This window comes from Diadema setosum, chromosome 19 (genome assembly GCF_964275005.1).
Source record: "Diadema setosum chromosome 19, eeDiaSeto1, whole genome shotgun sequence".
Lineage (NCBI taxonomy): Eukaryota > Metazoa > Echinodermata > Echinoidea > Diadematoida > Diadematidae > Diadema > Diadema setosum.
Window position 1 is genome coordinate 33398281 of NC_092703.1, and position 18278 is coordinate 33416558.

The 18278-nt window shown below is 38.5% G+C and overlaps 2 protein-coding genes across 2 annotated transcripts; one reads left to right on the plus strand and one right to left on the minus strand.

The window, feature by feature from the left end:
- Positions 1-5171: 5171 nt before the first annotated feature.
- Positions 5172-7196, minus strand: LOC140242226 (uncharacterized). Its single transcript, XM_072321970.1, has one exon. The coding sequence runs from the start codon at positions 7194-7196 to the stop codon at positions 5172-5174; it is 2025 nt and encodes a 674-aa protein (XP_072178071.1).
- A 4884-nt stretch (positions 7197-12080) lies between these two features.
- Positions 12081-14114, plus strand: LOC140242451 (N-acetyllactosaminide beta-1,3-N-acetylglucosaminyltransferase 2-like). Its single transcript, XM_072322186.1, has one exon. The coding sequence runs from the start codon at positions 12081-12083 to the stop codon at positions 14112-14114; it is 2034 nt and encodes a 677-aa protein (XP_072178287.1).
- The last annotated feature ends 4164 nt before the right edge of the window (positions 14115-18278 follow it).

Genomic DNA, 18278 nt, shown 5'->3' on the forward strand with positions numbered 1-18278 from the left:
ATAGTACGATGTACTTTTGAAATGATGTTGATGCACACTCAAACTCCCCAATGTCACGTGATTCCTCCAAGCAGAGACTGAAGTTCTGTCAAGTGAACCATCAGGTCTTTTTTTTTTAATGGTCAACGACTTAAATAGCTATTCCTAATGTTCGTTTGTACGAAAACGATCTAAGGGTTTTGATTCCGAAGATTCTTTGGTACATGTACGTACCTTCCTTTCATTTCTGATTGTACTGTGAAATGTGGGTGATATTATTTTAAGCCGTTAAATTGAGCCAAATCAAACAAGAAAAGTGCCTGTAGGTATTCAAAAGTATTATGAAATAAAACAATCACAATAAATGTAACTAGAACGTCATGCATGAGAACATGGAGGACTCGCGTCATTGGACTATTGCCATTGATAGTAGTAGAAATGTTAACAACCCGCACAGTAGCTAATGATTAACTGAGATGTAATAATCCGTCACGGAAACGGATCTCAACATTTATAATACGGGTATTTTACGAGGGAATGGACGGGTATTTCAAGAGGGAAAATGAACCATTCAGCTTTATGCTCCTGACCGATCCAACGAGAGTTTAATTGACAAAATACATTTTTAGAAGCATTACTGTGAAAAAAAAAATTCATCGTCCATGAGTATTGCCTCAAGATGTTGCTGTGATGGTGATTAGTTGCATATATGTGCTGTGATACAGGAGTCCAACAAACATCTCCAGATACGTCAGGGCAAAATCTTTTAGAGGTTCGAAGTGGCAAACTTTGAGTTTATTCAGATCATAGACTTCATCGTAGGGTATGTGGGAACCCGTTAGAGGCTGTGGTTACTTTACTTTCACTGGTAGTTGATCAACCTTTCTGTGCAGTTACTTTGGAAAGCGTGTCTATATGATGCTATGGAGTTTTCGGTGACACTTGCCACTATTGCATAAGAAAGAACACTTTTTGATTCATGTTATTAAAAACTTTAACATTAAATGTTAACAATAACAGTAAAAATTAAGGACACTGAACCACACAAATGTAGTTTCTGAGACTTGACTGAGTAAGCTTGCCGGTAAAGTAAAGGGCAAAAGACCATGACAAAACAAATACTACTGTATATACCGATCTGTCATCTGTCACCGAATTGTCATGGAAATTTACTTATTATACTTCATAATAATGTGGTTTTGTGGAAGTTATCTAAATGTGTGCAACAGAGTCATTTTACTCTTTCCTATATATACTTTGCAACTGACGAGGAGACACGACACCGCTGTACCATCTGCACTGATGTGGCAATACGAGTTGTTTGATATGCCATAGCTCAAACTGATGAGTTTAAACATTGTCAAAGTTTGCAGTTTAACACGAGCGCGCGTCACGAGCTAGACACACACGAGTTATACAGCCCGCGAGATACACGAAGTCATCCTACGAGCTTGACAACCATGAATAATATACGGCCCGAGAGATAGACATTGAAAAAAGGGTCTATGAGTCATACACCCACGAGTCGTACAGCCCACGAGTTTTATTGCCAACCAGCCATATAGCTTACAAGCTGATGGGGCTCGTAACGTGGACCTGTTTTGTGCCTATTGTTAAGCTCGTAGGCCTTATTTGCATTATAGTACCTAGCTAGTGGGCCTGTTTTATACTTGATGACCCTCGGGTTGTATGACTCTCGGGTGTATGACTCATGGACATCCTTTATTTTTTCAATGTCTAGCTAGTGGCCTGTAATAACCATCAGAAGAAATTTTGGCGCCATCGTGAAGATTGAGAAAGCCAGCTCTCTTTTCTCGTCTGTACGTCGTCTTAACTCAAGAAGAGTGGGGATCAGCTGGGAACTATTCATACATAATTAAAGAGGAATTTCAGCCCAGTTATAAATTAGTCTGATAAGAAGGAGTAAAAATCTTACGAATACAACGAGTACAACAGGGAACATTTGATCAAATTGGGTAAAAGTTGTACTGTAGGTAAGTTTGGAAATGGTAAAGTTTCGCTAATTTCTGCAGAACAGTTGTCGTACAGTTGATGTGACTATGCAAATGAGTGAGCTGATGATGTCAGCAACTCACGATTTTTCATTGCTCATGTAAAAAAAAATGATGGCAATTCAGCATTTGTTCAGTGTTTCTATTATCAAAGTGTAAACAAATTGTAAATAACGATGTTATTCCTGGTTTAATAACTTCAGAATAATCATGATAATGATCAGTTGACATGTTGGATATCAGGATTTGACATTAGGGCGTAATTCTGTTTGAATGAAAAACTTGGAAATTAAAAAAAAAAAAGATTACGTACAAACTACATCCGTACATGGCATGTTGTGAGTTTGCAGATTCATATTGACTGTTCAAGAACTATTTCCTGAACAATAAGCGAAACTTCAAAATATCATAACTTCCTTATTTTTCATCCGATTTTGATTAAGTTTTCATTGTTGCGCTCAGAAAATTTTACTCCTTCTTTTCAGATGAACTTTCACTTTCACTGGAATTTCCCTCTAAGTCTGATTCGAGACAAGATGCTGTACTATCGCTTACTCATTATTTCAAGCCGGAGGATATTCTAAATATATCAATGTACATTATCTAGACACCAATCAGATATATAGGTCAGACCAGGATGATTAGTTTAGTATTGCAAGAGCTTTGAAAGATTAAACAAGAAAAAATATTCACTGGTACTCCTTTTCCATTTACAGTGTACTTGTGAATATGACAGTGCTCATTTGGGAATCGATTAAGTGGCTGATACAATAGTGCGATATAGTAATATATAATAACAAGAGTGCGAAAGCCGCTATATACTCATATTTCATATATTACATTAGTACATGATATAGGCAATGAGATGGGAAGTTAGACTTCATGAGGAACATGGCTGTGCGTTTATGTTCACCCACAAAACAGAATATCATTTTCTTTTGTGTTAGTTCACTGTGAAGTGTAACGCGAGATTAGGTCGACCGAATAATGAATTAATGTTAAACGCTCGCTTTCAATATCCTCAATCTCTCAATGTTTATGCATGTCAATAGCATTTGCTTGCCCGAGGTACGCCGGAAGTTTGAATAAACTCTTTGCGTTGACTCAAAACAGAAACAGTGAGATTTGGCTAAAGAAGAGTAAAGAAATATATAGGAGGCAGAAATTGAATCATATATATATATATATATATATATATATATATATATATATATATATATAATATATATTCACATACATTTATATTATACAAAATTTGATAGGCCTTTGAAATTTAGTACCAAATGAGGTTCTATGAAGTAAGTACTTTCAGCCATTGCAGTTTTTACTTTACTTACGAATTTATCATATCACCTATACATTCGTATTTGTAACATTTTTTTTTGTTAACGTGTATATCATCTTGTTCCAATCAATGTTTGCGTTCCATAGCTTTTCGAATTACATACATGATTGCTTCTAATGGATCATCGGCAAAGCAAATTTTGTCAAAAATTACGACTTACACATATACGCACAAACACACACACACACACACACACACACACACACACATATATAGGCTTCTATATAATATTGTACACATACACATATACATACGTGTACATGTATATTTACGTATACGTAAATATATATATATATATATATATATATATATATATATACATATATATATTCATATATAAATACATTTTATACATGTTTATAATATACTGCTGTTCACAAGTAAATGATAAACGTGTTAGTACGATTTCAAAGTGGCGGTACATGTATTTCAGTAATATACATTGTAATCATAATTATACTTGCAGCAATGATAAAGATTGCAAAATGACATAAACAGAATAAGATATCAATAGTCACTTGAATAATGAACTAATGGTTAAACATGTTCTTTTTCCCACCAAAAGCGTCCACCCTGTCCGCCCATCCTGCCTGAGGAAAGATATGACTGGGCATATCGATTTCGAGCAAAAATATATGGGTTGAGTGTCAAAAATCATACATCGGCATAAAGGTCTTTTTTTATGGATCTACTTTGTAGTGTTCCACGGTTTGATGAGAAAAAGGTACTGAAGTAGGCACACCAAAACAAACACAAGAAAGACAAAACAGAACAGAGCACATCAGATCGGGGAGAATATGGGCCTACTCAGTTATAAAATATTTCAAAGTTATACAAAGTATAAAGTCTACAAAGATTGTCTTCCATTAATAGTAATGAAAATGATATGATCTTTATCGTGAACTCTTTGACAAATGAACGGCAATCATTAATTCAATCAAATAATATATAAAAAACATTGACCGAAACGATGTCAACAGCATTTATCAAATGCAATGTTTCATTATCTATTTTCTTATCATTTTACACTCAATCAGGGTCAAACTTTACGGCAGCTAATTTTGAGGATCTATGGTTTGAAGTTTCTAGCAGTAGTTCTTTGTTTAGGAAAGACTGTAATGGCATGTACATAGTGTCTCACACCTGCTACAACACTTATGTTACGAGCAAGTAAGAAATAAAATGAAAAAAAGCACAAAGGAAACAAAGCAAAAGCAAACGGCCAGACAGCGACTTATTGGTGGTCTATACGCAGAATGGATTTTGTTTGATTGTCTACCTTATCCTGCCTGCGTTGGCCTGAAGTTTTATAAAAAGGCAAAAACTACTGCTTTTACAGTATAAAAAGCACTGTTTTATGCGAGTGTTTCTACGTGATGGGTTACGACCCGTCGTTACGCAGTGTTCTGAAGCAAAATATACGAAGACAAAATCTTGATGATAACTTGATGACAAACAACTGCTGTATACAAAAGCGATATTAAGTCAACACTTCCCATGCCATAACCCGTAATTTGTTAAAACGATGTAAATACGGAACTTAATTCCCATTAAATGTTCGTTTCACAAGGCGTTCTAACACAGTCAGCACTTCGGGAACATATTCTGTCAAAATGTGTTTGGCGTTAAATTCTCAGTAGATCACAGTAGATCGATCCTCGTAAGCTATCTGAGTAGTACTGTTAAATGATTTCAAGCAGGAAAAAAAATTAAGGTTCTTGTACATACTAAGGAAGTTGCCCCGAAATGCTCTCCATTCGATATCAATTCTTTATCGGGAATACAAAGTAGGTCCATCTTATCAGAAATGATGACACTAGGCAGTACAAGAAGACTCAGGGATCGAAGCCAGTACAATTAGCTGTGGCATTCATGTAAGCGTTCCATACTTTGAATTGCTCTCCCACCTTTCTACCAATACCGTGTATCGTCATGAGGTTTGGGCTACGCAGTGAACAGGTGTCCATTTTCCCTCCCCAATTCTTAAAGCCATCGTGATGTGTCGGACCAAAGCCGAGTCGCTTGGTCAATATACCCTGGAAGGCATCATCAACATTGATGATGGGCGTCCGCATAGATTCCCGGTACATATTCGGGACAGTATCCGTAGACATGACATAGCCACCTCCGCTGCAGTAAGGTGGATAAAACGCCCCGTAATACAGCTCGTCCGAAACATGGTAACGCTCATAATAATCGTGTTCGGGAACATTAGGCGAGTAATGGACACTGGAAAACATCAAGGACCCAAGGAAGAACTCCTTCTTTGCCATTCCTTTGCTCCGAAGAGATTTGATGTAGGTGATTATGTTCACAAAGTTGACGAACATGTCATCGTCTCCCTTGTAGAAATATTTGGCATGCTGACAGTTCTCCGTGATCCACTTGAGTCCCAAGATGACCTTCAGCGTGAGGTTCCGGAAAGACTCGGTAAAGTTCGCCTGGATGATATCCCCGTATCTGAGCTCCTCCTGCTGGAGACGAAGCTTTAAGTCGTCGCTCTCTTCGTACAGCGATCCCATAACAAACACGCACCTGACCGTCTCCCCTAGCACACGTTTATCCTTACACCAAGTCTCCCGGATCGCTACTCTGGCCTCGGAGTGGTCCGGAGGGGTGCTGACTAGAACCAGTAGGAAAATGTCCAGGGGTGTGCCATTTTCGCGGTAACATATACGCGGGTTGTTGAGACGGTAAGTTAGAACTTTCCCGAGGAAGGGTTCGTTGTTCACGTTTTTGGGAAGCACGATATCAAGGTCGGGGTCCGGGCACATGAGAAGCAAAGATTTGTTCCGGGTGTCTTGCCAAGAGGAAGTTAGATTCTTCTCTGAATAAAGACTCATCGTTACGTAAACGATAAAGTAGCATGGGTTATGATGGAAGAAATATCTCGTGAAGGAGTCATCGCTAACCAATGTCCAATTCCGCTCGTAGGCTATGGTACCCATGAACGCATCTGATATAGGAAAGATCTTTCTTGTCTTTGCACTTTCGTACGTTTCATTCGCCACCCTTCTGGTAATAACAAAAGCGCTTTCTTCGGTGCAGAAAGGAGGAAAATAATCATATTGGTATTGCTCGTATGAAACGTAAAAAATACTTTCGGGGTTTCGTTGGACGTGCGACATTGAAGTAACTTGACCGATCCAACTACGATCATCCGATATTTCATTCCTTATACTGTAATCAAGACGCTCCAACAACCTTTTATAATTCAAGACGGTATCATCAAATCCAACGTAGACATATTGGAAGGATTGACAGTTTTCCAGAGCCCACTTGAAGCCGAGGAGCACTGGGAAAATCGTCTTAACCTTTGCTTCATAAGGGAAATCCCCGATTACGATATCGCCGTATTGTTCGAGCTCTCGAAAAAGCACCTTGCTGTTGTTCCTTGGCCTCCCAGTGACGAAGACAACTTGTAGTTTGCGAGCGTCATTTACCGTCGCATTCGCCCATGTCTCTCGGATCGCCTGTCGGAGACGTGAGCGGAAGGGCAACGATGTTACGATAGCAATCACATAAGTCTCTCTTCTGCACTTCACCGAGAAATTCCCCATGGGAGACAAAGTCTTCCCGAACAGTTCAGTGTTGTTGACGAAAGTTTGCTTATGCAAGTTTAAGTTGGGGACTTGTCTATCAAGACTTGAGTCATCTGATGCGATGTACAGGGACGAAAAGATGCTTTTGGATTCGAGCGACCCATGACTCCTGTAAGCTTGTATCACGGCACTGCGTTTCTCAAGTTTCTCGTTTGGGATAAAAGCGCTATTCCACATAGAATATTTAAAGACGTTGAAAACTCCAAAAAGCATCACAATCCATACTGAAGTCCTCAGTTTGTTCCTGGTGAGATACATCTTCAGTTCATCGTAGATGTAATCTTTGAAATAGAAATTTCTAGAAGTCTCATGAAAATGATAATATCTGAACACCCTCTCGACACCGACGTTTCTTACTTGTCTGGGACTATCTGATTCCCGATGGAGATTTCCGGATTGTCCGAAAAAGTATCCATTTATTTCTCAACACAAGGTCTTCAACAGCAGGTTAGTCTCACTGGAAAGAAATGAGCGAATGTAAATTGAAAGTTATTCTTGATTATGTGGAGGAGATACGATGACTAGTACCTGATGATGTAGGAACATTCCAGGGCTCCCTCACTCACAATTTCTGCAGTAGTACTGAAGTCTCATTGTGGTTCCCCGCTTGCGATGTTCTAGCCACAAGACGTCAGGAAATACCGGCTTGTCCCCCCCCCCCCCCAATGCGCATGCGTGAAACGTGAAAAAAAATCAGGAACATAAGCGATGACTACATCCAACACACATACGCACGCACCCACCCACTCCGCCCCCCCCCCCACACACACACAGAAATATGTTTTAAACACAAATATTACAACACAGGGCAGGGTATTATTTTGATGGGGGAAAAAAATCACAATTTTTTTTTTTGGGGGGGGGGATGAGTGGTTGATTATTATGTTCGAAACCATACTTTTTATCGGTGATACGAGGGTATGATGTGTTTTCTAGATCTCTAAAGGAACAAGAAGATTTCCTATAAATAAAACCTGCTTCACAGTTAATTCCAAATTTCCTCTAGCTCAACAATTTGAAGAATCTTCGACCACATATTGAATGGTATCCTTGAAAAGTGTACTAGCAATCAATCGCCCCTGAGATCGAAATTTCAGTTCTCCTTTCCCTCTAAACTGTCTGGACGAGTCGACACATTTATCATAGCCTTGAACGAAGAATAATCATAATTAGGTGTGATGCTGTTGAAAATAAGTCGTATTTCCGGTCTAGCCACTTCATCATCCTTACCCAAGATTGGTGATGAGGATTTGGGGAAGTGTGTAATAAAGTTTGGCTCTTGCAAAGGAGTGAATCAGCAAACCTCGTTCTTGTTCAAGAACAAAGAGCCTAACGTTTATGACCAAGTTCCGACACTTTTATTTGGTACTAGTTAGCTGGTGGTGGCGCTATTACTACTGGCACTATCGCTATATTGCGTGAGTATGTGCCGGCGATCGTAAAAGAACGTTAACTCTGTAATTGTGTTATTGTTAGAATGTTTCATCTTTGGCAAGATTATATTCATATGCTTTTCAGTTGGGTAGAAAGTTCTCTGGGGTTTTTCTATCATGTGGGTTTGTAGTAAGAGATGTGAAAAAAAAAAGTACAATGGTGATTTTGTTTTCTTCTGATATTTATCTCAATTGTTTCTTACTTCTATTGTCTTTTTTATTCCAACTATTCAAAAATCTTTTCTTTCTTCGCCACTTTATCCTTATCTGCTCCTCCTCTTTAACCCTATAAAGCCCGAGCTTTTTTGACCCCTTCCAGGCCCTTTATAACTTCTTTATTATGTGATGTATCACCATCATATTTGGCACATGAGTAAAGCAACTCATACTCTACATGACCCAACATTTGAAATTCCTCAAGGTCACCTATTTAGTGCGCTATTTACCAAAATATAAAGACATTCATAGGAAATATGCTAAAATCATATTTTTCTTCATATTTCTTTATCCCCAGTATACATGTTTTTATTTTATATCAATCATTTTCATATTTGTCACAAAGGAAAAGCAAGTCAACCTTCATTATTTGTTATGGTTGAAATTTCTCAAGGTCAACATGTGGGGGCGCTATTCAGTAATACACTGTATAAAGAAATGTATGAAACCTATGATGTATTGCTTGGGAGAGGTACAAATATTGGTATCTCATCTAGTCTTTCCATAATGTTCGAATTTTGAGTCTGCAGCTTGATAATATGATCCAGGGGCGGATCCAGGAATTCCGTAAAGAGGGGGCGTGTTCACAAAATTAAAGGGGGGGGGGGGGGCGCACGCACCCCTCCCCCATTTTTTTCTTTTATTTCTTTTGTTTCAACAAAAAATAAAGGGGGGGGGGCGTGCGCCGGTTGCGGTCCTCCCTGGATCCGCCCCTGTGATCAACAAAATAATGATATTACAGGCAAAGCTTGTTTGATAATGTCACAAAATAAAAGGGTAGTCTTTGCAAAATGCTGTATTTTCGATTATTTCTATTATATCTATTGTTTGATGACTACGTCATATAAAAATAAAGGAAATAATAAGAAGACCATTTCAGGGCAATTCATGACTACAATTACTTCACAATTTGGTCCTTCAGCAAATTACAGCCAAGAAAACTTTCATTTCATCCATTATTATATTGTTGATTGAAATTTGAACAGAAAAACATGCAAAATCTGACAAACATGGTTGTCAGTTTACGGTTGCCATGGCAACCAACAATATCAGACATAGCTAAATACCATATCATATATCAAAATGCTTGCAATAAGATTTTAAGGAAAGTCACCAAATTTGGTTGAAATCGGGTAAAGGGTGTAAGAGTGGCAAACGAAAATTTGGTAGGGGGCACAATGTGTGAGTTTGATTATTTTGACTTCATGAAAGTGAGTAAAGTATTGACACCATAATGGTATATTGGTATAATTACATGCTACTTCCGTTCTTTTTTTTATAATATCACGTCTCTTCCCCCCCCTCCCCCCCTCCCCCCCCCCCCCCCGCATGAAACTGCGGGCATATGGAAAGTGTGCATTTGCAATAGATATTAAGTTAAATATGAGACAATATATTTTGTCCAGCAATACACTAGGCACATCTGAATAGCTGGTATAAGCAACAACAACAACAACAAAAATAAACAAGAGGGAACAGCGAGTCAGAGGTATTCTTATCAACAGTTTATAAACTTAGCAGAACCCTTTTAGTTTGCATACAAAGAGATTAACAGTAAGTCGTGTACACAAACTTACACAAACACCTACACACACAATATATATATATATATATATATATATATATATATATATATATATAGATAGATAGATAGATAGATATCAAGAGTAAAATCAGTCGTATAAACACCGTAGGAGGCAACAAAAAAAAAATGGCTCCTGCGGTGTTTATACGACTGATTTTACTCTTGATATCTATTTACTACACACCGACGAAGAACTTTCATATTTTGATTATACATATATATATATATATATATATATATATATATATAAAGACGATGAAGACAAACAAGTTGACATAATGCATTAGAATCCAACTTCATTTATTTGTAAACCAAATTTTCGACCCTTGCACGGATCTTCCTCAGGGTAACAGTGATATTTGTATTTGAAGCTCAGCACAGAAAAATAATAATAATAACAAAGAAACGCGCCTGGTTGTCAGCTTAGAGTTTGAGCTAGGTTAGCAACCAACACGCACGGTTGTTAGCTTAAAATTTGCGCTAACAACCGTGCGTGTTGGTTGCTAACCTAGCTCAAACTCTAAGCTGACAACCAGGCGCGTTTCTTTGTTATTATTATTATTTTTCTGTGCTGAGCTTCAAATACAAATATCACTGTTACCCTGAGGAAGATCCGTGCAAGGGTCGAAAATTTGGTTTACAAATAAATGAAGTTGGATTCTAATGCATTATGTCAACTTGTTTGTCTTCATCGTCTTCATGCTCTTATTCCAACACGCGGATAATAATACCATTATATATATATATATATATATATATATATATATATATATATATATAATACTTATTAGCAATTCCTGCGCACACATTTTACTCACGACTAAGGGCTTGTGTAGTCCTCACGAGGTTTTCAGATAATTTATTGATTTAAAACACATAACCATTCTCATCCTTTATATACTGCTCGATTGAATGAGAATAATTATCTAATTGACTCCGGAACAACATTTCATTGGTTTCAACCTCATCAAACTACAATCGGGCCACATTGTACCGTCCATTACTAAATTGGTATTCCTTTTCCGCAGTGAAACCATGGAAACCGAACAGGACGCTACACCAAGATAATCAAAGCAGGCTGCTCGGTGAAAAGCATCATGTTTCCAATTCCAGCTCTGTCTCAACGCATGACTAGCCACCTGTACACAATTTACGTTCATTGCCACTAACAAAAGGGAGTGCAGCCTTTAATTCCAGCACTGCCGTCATAATCAATAGTCTCACATTATTTTTAGTGTACAGTCGCTTTAGGTGCATTTACATTATCTCTCTCCATTATGCTCATTGGCAGAAATTGCATCAGGATAACGGCTTCGGATTTACACGAGAGACTATTCGACTATTCAAAGCTGTTTGCCACTGCTACCAGATAATATTTCAGAAAGGAGGACCGCTGAATTTATTGGCAGCAGACAATGTGGAAACGCATCTTCATTGCTATGGAGAGCTTCCTTTAAAGCGGTAATAGATGGGTCAGGAAACTGTAAGAGTCAGCCATGTCAATACGACGTTGGAATGCCGTGATCTGAAACATTCACTTGAAGATAGCTTCAGCGAAGATGATGTATCCATCATTCTTTTCTCGAGACGATAGTAATTGTAAATGAATTGTTTTCATCGTAGCACACCTTCTATTCGTTCTTGTCACTGACATTGACTGTAACAATCTATCCACGTGTTAAACCATTTCGAGAGCAAAGTTACGTCTGTTCGTGTACCTGGTTCGTAAGAACCGTGAGATTAAGTTTGTTTAATCTGTGTGATGCTGACGGGGTATCTTGATTTTGATCGAAGAAACTTTTTCAGCTGAAGTAAAATATGAAAGCGAATCTGAAATGCTGGAGTCTCCGACTCCTCGTTTTAGTTCTGTTTTTCCTCGGTGTGGGTAATATACTAATATCATTCCGGATGCAAACGGATGTCCGCGCATATCGTGAGCGTTTCATCAAGAGTGACACCAAGCTACAGCACGATGCCAAGGCGATCACTGCAGCCGTCGATGCTATCGTGCACGATAAGGGCACGTATGGTAAAATTCTGAATACGACTGCCGCAAAAGCCAGCAACACAAACTTTGTCGAAAGCAAGACTGGAAAGACTGGTAAAGAGACGGACAGGAGACAGGATTTGAAGCATCCAGTCTCCAAAAAGGATATATCTTCTTTCTTGCAGACAGATCACAGAATTCCAAGAGGATGTCCAGACATCCAAGACAAAAATCTATTCATTCTCACTTTTGTCGTCTCATCGCCATACAATGCCCACCGTCGTCGTGCCATCAGGAACTCGTGGGCGAGGTCGACCGTGGTCGATGGCAAAATGGTGCTTACTATCTTCGTGATGGGCAAGCATCCCAAGTCTTGGGATGATGTCGCCATGTACAGTCTCGATCACGAGATCGCACAGCATAGAGACATATTGAGAGGAAGCTTTAAGGTCGACCATGAAATCAGAACGAGCCTGAAAGTTCTCCTCGGGCTCCAATTCGTCCGTGATCACTGTCATCGTGTGAGCTACGTTCTGGTCGTAACCGATGTCATGTTTGTCAATTATAAACGTCTCGTCAAAGTTCTCAGTAGCGGGAAATATCAGGATAAGCGAGACGCCAAGGTGTGGATGGGAAGCGTTCAGAAAGGTATACGTCCAATTCGCGATTCTACAAACCCGCATTACATCTCAGAGCAGCAGTTTAGCCAATCTGTTTTCCCACCGTTTTGCAGCATAGATGCTGGGTTCGTAATGACATTGTCTGCCGCAAAGGATTTATACAAGTCCGCACAGAGTAAAACCTTATTTCCCTTTTTCGATCTCTATGCAAGCGTCATTGCGAGAGACCAAAACTGGACAGTGGTGGACAGCAATGACATTTTCACTACGAGACGTATGTCCTCAAAGGTTTGCTGGATGGATCGTATCGTCACGGCAGTCGCGCCTGAAAACCCAAACTCATCGAAGACAATATGGAATGACTTGAATAATGTTATCTCCCTGCGGAAGTGCATGGTAGATCCCGATATGGATCTGGTGCTTCCCGATGATGTCAATAACACACGACTCTTGAGAAGGGTCTTAGAGACGGCCGTGGACCACCCCCACGTCTGCTTCTCCTCCCACAGGAGGCCGCAGGATGTTTTCATCCTGGTGCTGATCAGCTCCCGTCCTGAGAATTCCGACATGCGAAATGCCATTCGGAAAACCTGGGGTTCCGAACAAGTTGTAGATGGAAAGCAGCTTAAACTCATTTTTCTGCTCGGGAGGCAAGCTCGCGAAACCAGCGAGACAAGGACGCGTGTAAAGCGAGAGGACGCTCTTCATAACGACATTGTTCAAGCTGATTTCCTGGACTGTCCTCAAAATAATACCCTTAAAGTAATCCTGGGATTACAGTGGGCAAACTTTCACTGCCCACACGCCAAATTCGTCTACAGAGGAGACGACGACATGTTTGTTAATTTTGTGAATCTGATTCAATATCTGAAAAATACTAGTAAAACGGCGGGCGAACATTTCAGACTTTACCTTGGTTCAAAAATGTACGGAAAGGCTAATCCTTCTCCAATGCGAAAGAACCAATCTAATTTGAAAGAGTCCAGTGCTTCAGACAAGCTCTACCTGGGTAAATATTTTCCGCCATATTGTAGCGGTAGCGGTTACGTGCTGTCGGGCTCTGTGGTCCCCGCGATGTACAGGGAAGCTCTCCGGACACCGGTTATAAGTGTTCCAGACGCCTACCAAGGAATCCTCTCCAAGCGAATCGGACTTGAGCCAACGGGACATCGCGGCTTCAAGACCTGGGCTGGGAAAGTCGACGCATGTTCGCTGCGTGCAGTCGACACCATGACCGTTCACGGAATCGGCAAGACTGCTCAGCAGCTACTCGACGTCTGGCACGCATTCAAGGACAACTCAATCAAATGTAAAAATATGCGTGCACATTCATAATCTCATTTGAATTCTATAGAGACTTTGCCAAATTCGTGAACGAATGCACAAATAATAGTAATTGTAATTTCAACTGCAAGTATACTTAATCAGTCCTACGGACAATGCCTATATTACATCAACCTTTTGATGCAAATGACACGGTATGCATATTACGGAATTTTACCATAAATTTGGTGTCTGTTCATCTGTTCAAGCATAAGCTACGATTGCAATTTAGTGCTGACATTGATTCATGACGCGATTCTATGCTAATGATTTTCCCGACTTTTTTTTTTCATTTTGTAACTAAATAGAATTGTAGATAGTCAACCCGATTAAAAACAACAACAACAACAAAGCGGTCTTTTACGGTATTGATAGGGACCATTACAAAAATATGAAATACTGAAGTGATTTCATGGTTCTTGTTATAACGTAGTGTGGCATAAGGATGGATGATTAAATGGTTGAAGTCGTCGTATAAAGGAAGCTCTTGCCGAGCTCTGAACGAAAGTGTGTAATTGAAGTCACTTATTTGGCAGAGAAATCAGACACCTGAAATAGCAGTATGGTTATCGAAATTCCCAGGATATTTTGTGTGTCCTTATAAAGTGCATTCAGATGGTTACTATTTTTTTTTTTATAGGGAGGTATTAGAGATACCTCATCCTCCTACCTGTGAAGAAGTAGGCCTATAGTCATGTTACAGTATGTTTTAAAATCACTTGAAACTATAATGTCTGCATGAGGGAGTACTCGATAGTCATTTTATATTCATACTGAAGTCTTGTGGTGTTACTTAGCGGCAATATGTGATATACAATGTGTGTACCATGGTTGACAAAATATCACTTCATAATCAATCGTATTGTCCTTTTCGTAGCCACTGCTATATTCAATTTTCACCACAGTCAACGTATCCATACTCCTAACCCAAACAGGTGTGGTCGTTTCTGGCGTAATTCTGCTCTTCTATAAAACCGTATGTAAATGTATTGATCGGTTGTACGAAGGTCTAAGTCTTTTCATATATTACGAACTTTCTGGCAGCTAAAGAGACTTAAACGGATAGTATAGAAGTGGTTGAGGTTAGGAGTCAGCTTTTAACTTTTTTTTGCGAGATAATTTGTAATCATTTTGTAAATGTAAAAGAGCAAACAATTCTCAAAGGAATTCATAGTTTATTCGATGAAAATCGGTTTTGAAATGGCTGAGATATCAAAACCCAAAGTAAATCAAAGCAATCCTGATAAAAAGTGGGTCCCACCTTTTATTAGGATCACCTTGCTTTGGATATCTCAGCCATTTCAATACCGAGTTTCAGCAAATTAACTTTTAATTCTTCTTAGAATTATATACTCTTTCAAATTTCATAAAAGGTTTCTCATTATCTCAAAAATTATCATCAAAAAAATTGAAACTCTGAAGACCCAACCCAAACTGTACCATTCCTTTAACCTGTATGGCATCACAATAAAGAAAAAGTGGCCTTCTATTTTGCCCCGTTTTAATCTGCTTTGTTTTCTCTCGGATATATCACGTGACAGTCCGATAACATTGTGAACAAATATAGGCCTACTCTTGCTAAGTTATTTAAATTCTCAATTTAGATCCTTACTTACATAATCGATGGTATACGCGCACACACACACTCACGCACGTAAAATAATTCAGAATAAAAAAGAAAAAGAGGAAACAAAACGTAAATGAATGGGCTGATGTAGAATAGGGCTCATGTTCATCTGAGAACTATCATCTTTAAAAACGTTTGAAGAAACATTATTGAGACACAATTGTTATAATTAGTAATTCGCGTTTTAATGCCGAAGAAGTTGAAGATGATAAGCTGGTACTGCGATGTAAATAAATACATCTATCACTGAATCTGAAATTAAATGTAATCATTACACATTGTATTATACGCATACTTATCTTAGGCCCATTTTACAGGCTGCTACAATCACAATTATGTTAACTCACTGTATTCACCCCTCGGGGTTTCGTTAAAGGGATAATTTACCATTATTTTGCAGATGAAACAAAAACCCAGCATCAATGCTTCAAAATGGTTCTAAAATGTGAGTTAGGGATGGAAACAAACAATGTAAAAGTTTAAACCAGTATAATCGATGTCAAATATTGTTAAATATACAAAATGTGAACAATAGTTATAATGAAAATGTTTCCAGACTAAGACGTCTACATTCATGGTTTAATGAGAAAAACAGTTATATCTCCTTATTTTAGACTTTATTGCCAAAATGTTATACAGAAGGATGTTTTGTGATACAAGTGACCTACACGTAATTATGCATCGAAAGTGATATCTTGAACATTTTTTTAAATCACTGCTCCCAAATGGAAACAGGACCTCTAACATGACAACCAGACATTACATAACGTGTCTGCATTTGTTGAGCACATATATAAAAAGGGTTTTGGGATGAGTAAATGTGGTTTCAGTTATGGCAATGGGTATCAATGTGCACATGGTGTTTATTCATTATGTCACTTTACCAGCTGGTATCTTTGGCCTATTTATTGAGGACAGGGAAAGATTGGCTGAGTTGTATGTATATTTAGAACTTTCATGATAAGGCATTATCTGGAAAATTTGTAACCGATAAAAAGCAATTACGTTTTTATACTAGACTATCAATACTATTTCAATTTCAATTTATTTTCATATTTATCACAAATAGCACAAAAAAGTATAACTACACGATATGAAAATTATATAAAACATAACTTAGATTAAACTTCACCGGAATGTACAAAAGTTTGTCCTGGTATAAACACACTGTAAACAATCAATACTATTGATCATATATTTCATGGCAGGGCGTTCTGTTTCTACATCCATATTTCACCAGCTGACTGTGGTTTTACGATTAGGCACAGATCCGTGACAGATGTGCAGTTTTTGTTTTGTTTTCTACTGTCTGAGATTGGGATGAAACGATTTCTTGTGAATAATAAACTCAAACAGCTCTGTTTTAAACAGTGTAATCTGTTTACACAGTATACACAAATATAGCAAAGTTAAGCACAAAATTACAAATGCTGCGGAGAAAACTATAATAGTCTTTCAAACGAGCAATAATGAGTGACGAATGCGGGTGATTTTGGGAGTACAGAGAATCTATCAAATGATGTATCCGCATTAAGCAGGGTATTAAATTGTTATCCATATAGATTTCCCCCATTTCTCTTATGTTATGCAAACGTATAAGGTTAGGAAATATTAACCATAATCTCTGACAATGCTCACCATAACGTCAACGTGCATCAATTTATCAAAATATTAACGCTAGCTGTCGAGATAATCATTATACCATCACAGTGTCACGATTGTTTTTAATACATGTGTATTTTTATTCAGTTGAAATGCTCTACGATTGTTAGATTTTATATTTGTTTTATCTTTGTTCATTTATGTATACATGTATAATAGTGACTAGCTGAAAAAACAGCCTCAGGAAACAGCCTCAAGCTGCGACTCTTGAATCCATGTTTGAATAAAACAATCAACCGAACAAACTAACTTTCTTATGTACAGTCAATGTTTTACCCAGGTTTTGCCTGCAATTTTGCGTGTTTATCTTGTTCTTAGAGTGCCCCACTTATATCAACTGAAATATGTGAAAAAATACGCGTGGGCGAAGGTCACATATTCAAATTAAAAGCTCCATTAAGTGTCAAGCTCAAAAGCTCTTACATTAATGACCCACCTAACGCCTCTTAACGAAATTTAGAATTCTCAAATCATTGAAATATCAATACCCTATTACTGCGTTATGAAGTTAAGCAAACTTATTTAAAAGTATACACAATCCAATAGCTAGCATCATGCCAAGCTGGCATTCTTTAATTCATATGCATTTCAAACTATGGTGCTGTAAAATGATTGAACTTGGGAGGGGTCATTCTATGTTGGCCCGACCCCGGTGCTAGGCCTGAAGGTGTATTTCATATTCCCGAAATGACTGCCCTGGAGAGAGAGAGGGGGAGAGAGAGAGACTGTCCAGTGCTGTGGACCTCAAGACATGCGCAGTTCGAGGCTTCGAAAGTCCGAAATTAGTGACTGGAAGAAAAACAAGTTTGAAGCCTGCTGACCAGACAGATTTAGCCAAAGCAAAGAGTTATCAGACACGGCCATTGGTCTGTGGGGCACGGCAGGGA

Coding starts and splice junctions, on each gene's coding strand:
- LOC140242226 (XM_072321970.1), bottom strand. CDS start 7,196: ATGTATCTCACCAGGAACAAACTGAGGACTTCAGTATGGATTGTGATG.
- LOC140242451 (XM_072322186.1), top strand. CDS start 12,081: ATGCAAACGGATGTCCGCGCATATCGTGAGCGTTTCATCAAGAGTGAC.